At 39.4% G+C, this 6,000-nt stretch overlaps 1 protein-coding gene across 1 annotated transcript in view; it reads right to left on the bottom strand.

Annotated features, from left to right (window-relative positions):
• Positions 1-1,716: 1,716 nt before the first annotated feature.
• The window catches only part of LOC140202920 (BTB/POZ domain-containing protein KCTD5-like), a 63,251-nt gene continuing 58,967 nt past the window's right edge, over positions 1,717-6,000 (bottom strand). Inside the window, exon 6 of the mRNA XM_072268513.1 lies at positions 1,717-2,786. Coding sequence (XP_072124614.1) covers positions 2,757-2,786 — 30 coding nt within the window. The 3' untranslated portion in view covers positions 1,717-2,756. The remainder of the gene's footprint in view (positions 2,787-6,000) is intronic.

Here is a 6,000-nt window from a genome sequence, read left to right as displayed (position 1 = left end):
GCCCCCCCCCCACTGGTCCATATACCTACATCTCCCCACTGCCATTTTCTAAATTTTCCCATTTCTGACACAAAAGTTCATTATCCATTTCTCTCCCCAAAGGTGATGCTTGACCTGCTGATCATTGTTCTTAATTGATTTATGATATCTGCACTATTTTACATTTGAACAGGCGGGACTTGGTTCAGAATGTGAAGAATCTGCTACAGGTAAAGACTGCACAAAGGAATGCAGATTTTGCAATCCCTGTTTAAAGAAGGGAGGCTGGATTCTAACCAGCAATTGCAGTGTATTCAGTGTGCACGGTTTTGATTATGTAATTCAGATTGGGAGCAGGATGTAATTACTGATGCACACCACATCCACATGAATCCCTCCATTTAACAAACATCATAGATATGGAAGGATGGCAGAAGTTGTCTAGAGATAAGATAAACCTAAATGGCAAGATAGATGGCTCTGGAAGCACGTTACTGTGGATTTTCACAATTGAAATGAAGTGAGTAGTGTCTCATTAGCTACTTGAATATTTAATGCTCAGCAAGATTGTAATTTGAGCTGTGCAAGGACCACTTAGATTAGAAATCATGTCAAAATTATAACAACACATAACACGCCAGTTAGCCCATTATCTCCAGGCCAGCTTCCAGGGGAGCAATTTCATTAGTCCCACTCCCCTCTCACCTGTTGTCAATTTATTCTTTCTCATAAATACCTATCAAGTCCACTTTGATTCTTCTTACCATTAACCCTTCCTTAGAGGTAGTTTACATAAGTCAATTAACCTGCCGGCATGACTCTGGAATGCAGGAGGAAACTGCAGCACCTGGAAGAAATCCATGAGTTTGAGTGAGAGGTACGAACACAGACAGTACTGAGGTCTGTTGAACTGTACAGCAGCAGCACAAAAATGCAGTATGAACATAACTGGAAGAGCAAAAAAAAATGTAGATGCTATAATTCTAAACTAAAACTGAATAGCTAGGAATACAGAGGTCAGCCAATGTTTATGGAGAAAGAAATTAATTTTCACGTCAAGGAAAGGTCATCGATCCCAAATGTAAACTTTCCGCATATTCTACCTAACTTGTGAGCATTTCCACCACATTGTTCTTATGAGGGAAAGTGTTGCAGGTCAGCATAAATACCAGAGTAAAGGGTTAAATGTTGTGTAAACAAGGCTTGGAACACCATAAGCAGAGACAATATTTAGTAATTGTTTTTAGAGGGTGTTGGGAACCCTGCTTATCAATTCATTTTCCACCACTTGTCTCTTTGCAGGGTATCATTTTTATTGCCAGCTAGCATTTTTACCCAAATGATTAATTTTCCCGTGGCAAGTTGACCAGGAATGGAAGGAGGCCTGGATAGTAAATGCCCTCACATTCTGTTCCCATGTCTCATGGTTAAAAAAAAATTAAAAAAATAGAATTACATTGAGAGCAAGGGAGAGGGAGGAGGAACACTAAAATTCAGTTATAGACTTAAAACGAGTTCCCTCTAGCACAAACTCAACACAGATAGTAGCTAAATTGTTTCGTTGAGCTTTTTTTTTTGTTCAAACCCTGATTGTGGACAATAGCACTGTAGGTTTTAACAGCAAAAATGTGTGCTTAAACATTACTGAAACTGTGACATTTCAGCAAGTCCAAGGGTTGGATTTGTTTGGACAATTTTTATATAAAGGTTTAAACATATTGAAAAACGTTTAGCAGCTTAACCTGTACGTATTTAATCTTTAATAATACACAAGAACCCTAAAAAAAATATATAAAGGAATTCTAAAGCATACAAACCACTTCAAACAGCAATTAGTGAAATAAAAAGCAGTAAACCAGGCAATCAAATTGAAAATACTCCCATCTAAATTTAACTGTTTAACTCATTTATTTCCCTGAACAATGAGCTTTAATTGAAATTACTTTTTCTCGACAAGAGGTGCTGAATTCTTTAATCAAACTTCTTATGCCCAAATCCCAGTCCCTACCAGAGCACCCAGTCGACATAAACAGCCTATTTACAAGATACAATGAGTGACGATGACCCAGCCACTAAATCTGCTTCTTCTTACCACCTACACAACTATTTATAAAGGAACTAGTAATCAAAGCGGCTCTGAGTGGAAGTGTGTATCTGTTGAACGAGGCACAGCCTTCATTCTGTAATCAGTAAACTGTACCTCAGTTATACACTTGATTCAGGCTCCAGGTTTCATTGTAAAATAACAAGCTAATTCTTTTGTAAACAGGAGTTCATTGGTCTAATCCCAGGAGGGAAAGGAAGCATCAGAGCAGCCTTCTGGCCAGGTGAGTCCCTGATATGGAGGTATCAATGCTGCTCTCAGCTAGCACAGACATTATCCATAATCCATAAACATTTCCAAACCCTTGAAGTGTTCACTGTCAGTTAGAAAACACAATTGTAGTGAGAGTGAGAGAGAGAGAGACAGAGAGAGAGAGAGAGAGAGAGAGAGACAGAGAGAGAGAGAGAGAGAGAGAGAGAGAGAGAGAAACAAACAGACAGAGACACGGACAGAGACAGTGTCAGAGAGAAAGAGACGCGGGGAGGAAGAGGGGGGAGAGGGGGAGGGGAGAGAGAGAGCACGAGAGAGAGAGAGAGAGAGATCAATCCAAATTTAAAGATTTTGCAAGACATTTTCATGTCACAACGTTCTTAGGTTGTTCTGTTTCCATTTGCATTTCTTCTGAGAGTACAATAACTTAAAATTCCTTCCATGGTCAAAGTCAATATTGACTTCACATTCGTGATCCTCGTTCTTGCAGAATCTGTAATAGAAAATGAATCCACTTAAGTAACAACAGCTGCTTAATTTACCTTGGGCACCAGCCCATGATATACCACAGTCTATAGGTAACATTTGGAGCTAGCTTGTTTATCCACTTACAAAGAAACTGAGCTGAAACTACTTTGTACAACTTCCTGTTTTGTGGAGAAGGCACACAGGATGATTTTCAGTCCCTTACTCCTCAAGACCCTTCAGAAGTAAAAATCGCAGCCAAGGTTTCTGCTTCTTAATGGAATCCAGTGACCTCTCTTGACACGAAGACTGGGCTCAATATTTGACGGTTGCCAGTTTCTACTAATGTACTCTCTGGCATTTTAGCACTGCCAAAGAACTGTAATACAACTAGTGCCATGGAAATGTGACCCAAGAATCAGCACTTCACTGGAAGGACTAAAAGCAAAAAATGGAACAGAATGACAGAGCATATTAAAAGATCGAGCCCTCACCCTACATTCCGCCAACATTTTGTGTGTATTCACCTTGTTAACAAGCAATAGGGATCCATATTGATTGTTGTACGAATATGCAGGGAATACGTAGGTGAGGACAGTTCTTGATAAACTGGATTGGATCCCAAAAACTCTGATCTTTTAGGTCGAACATTTACCTGGGATATAGCACCACAGAAATGAAACATTGCAAAGGAGGAGAGGCAATTGCACTTAGACTATTTCTGTTCCTGTATTAATTTCTGACTGACAATAGGCAAACTTGTTTTGATCTTCATCTGAGGAGAACCTCTGGCTAGTTGCAGAGTACATGTCAGCTTGTTTCTGACCTCTATGTATGTAAATGCACTGCAGGTGTTGGGTGCCAGTCCCTCAACTTTATGCCAACCATATCAATGGAGTTGCTGATCTGCACTGAAAAGCTTAGATGCAAGTATTTCCTTTCTTTTGCCTTTACTATTCTAATTAATTTCTAGAACAGAAACGAGTAAAATTAAAAATAAGCATTTTTTTCTCATTTTTAAAAATCCATTTGAACAGATTTTAAATATCTTTGATCAGAGTTACTTAACAATAATTAAAATGTATTTGATTGCAGTGAGCTGTCAGAGGACCATCGAGACATTCCATGAGATTTCAGTATCTGCTACCCGAGGACTCGTTGTTGTCCATGAAATGGCTGTGACAATCAAGCTGACTAGTTATTACTCCATGAGCCTTTGAGCAAGTGCTTGAAGCACAGGACGACAGTACATTCAAACCAGGAAAGATAGGGATTTCATCTGACCTTCTCCAAGAATGTTGACCCTTAACTGGCAAAGCTTTTGACATGCCTTAGTCAAGTGGTCAGTTTCCAAACATGAGATGGAATACTAGCAAGCAATCCAATGGTAAGAGCAAAGCTGTATTATATTTCCAGTGGCCAATCCAGGCAAAGTTATCCTCAGCTCTGCTAACTCAAATCCAAGAACCAAGGGAAAGTCTGGCTTTTGCAATGTAATAGACTCCACCTTCTACATTTGATAACTAAAATACCATACTTCCAATAAAGAACAGACACTAGCAAGCTGACAGCATTGGGAGTAACCACAATAAGCTCATGTCCAATGGACAGATTTGCTTACGTTTTCTCCTGCACTGTTTCTCTTTTCTGTATAGACTAAAGTTGATGTCACAACAGTCAAACTAATGTTTAAAAAATCTGTCTCCCTGGGACCCACAAAGAAAATGAGATATTAAGGAGCAGAGTGTAAAGAATCAATAATGATTATCTAGAATGAAAAAGTATCCTTCTTCGCTCAGTTTGGTTCTATTCCAAGTAAAGTTAGTTCTGTTAGCTTGATATCTGAACATTAAGGGAAGCCTTAGCTGAATAGAAGATGTTGCTAGGTGGGATGTTGAATTCTGTCTTTCTCATGGGAGCCCACCCATCCCTCTCTAACCCAGAATATTCAAAAGTTTAGCATATTTATTCAAGTGATCAAGATGATAGTTGTTTTTTCTCTCCACTATATGGTATAATATAATGTATAACTTATGCATTAATTTATACAGTATTCTTTGAATTTGCAGTATCTCTTGTAGTGAGGTGCATTGTACTGTACTTTGTGCAGCTGATAATAAACTTGACTAAACACATATCCTTATCTTTACAAAAAATTGTCTTCCTATCTCTACCATCACCCTTATTCTTCAATCTCACTCTCATCTCCTCATCGCAATCTTTATTACCTCTAGACTTGGCTATTCCATCACCTCTCCATTCACCTCCCCCTCTCTGTTGCTTACCAACCTGAGATCATCCAAAACATTGCTCCCCGCTTCCTAAATCACATCACGTTCCATGCATAATTATTCCAGGTAAAGCAAAACCTTGATAGTAAAATTCTTATGCTCATCTTGAAATGCTTGACTAAGCTCCCAGCTATGGAATTTCCACCATAAACCTGTCTCTCTTTCCCTGAGGCACTTCTTAAACCAAGCGATGGCCAAGATTTTGTCCTTAGTTCCTCATGTTGAGCAACAACCTCAACATTTGTTTGATAAATTCCTTTGCATGCCTTGTTATTTTTAAATAGATACCCTAATAAAGGGATGGTGTTATGGGCAGACATACAGAGTGAATGCCCTGGGCAGTAGCAAGTGCTGGAGGATTATCATACCTGCACAGAGTACAGGACAGGAATGACAAGTCAGAAGGAAGGACAAGGATGGCAAGGTAAGATAACCTTGGTTGTTGAGAGAGGTGATAAATTTAGTCAAGAAGAAAGAGGAAAAGTTAATCAAACAGGTCCCTTGAGGATTATAAAGAAACCAGAAAAGAACTCAAGAAGGAAATTAGGAAAGCCAGGAGGGGCCATGAAAAGTCCTTTATACATACATCAAGAGCAAGAAGATAACTAGGGAGAGGGTAGGATCACTCAAGAATGAAGGGGCTGTGAAGGATGTGGATGAGGTCATTAATGGTACTTTACATCAGTATTTACCAAGGAGAAGGACATGGAGGATAGGGAGATTAGTGCTAAGCAGATTGATATACTAGAGCATTTCAAAGTAAAGGATAAAGTAGTTTTGGGTCTCTTAAAGAGCACAAAGGTGTACAAGCCCCCAGGTTCGGTTGGGAAATACCCCAGGTTATTGAGAGAGCCAAGATAAGAGATCACTGGGGCCTTGATTTATATCTTCTGTGTCCTCTCAGCCAGAGGCGAGGTCCTGGAGGACTGGTGAGTAGCTAACATTCCATTA

This window comes from Mobula birostris, chromosome 9, assembly GCF_030028105.1.
Source record: "Mobula birostris isolate sMobBir1 chromosome 9, sMobBir1.hap1, whole genome shotgun sequence".
In the NCBI taxonomy this organism is placed as follows: domain Eukaryota; kingdom Metazoa; phylum Chordata; class Chondrichthyes; order Myliobatiformes; family Myliobatidae; genus Mobula; species Mobula birostris.
Note: the sequence above shows the minus strand (reverse complement) of the source record. Positions and strands in the feature narration are given on the sequence as shown.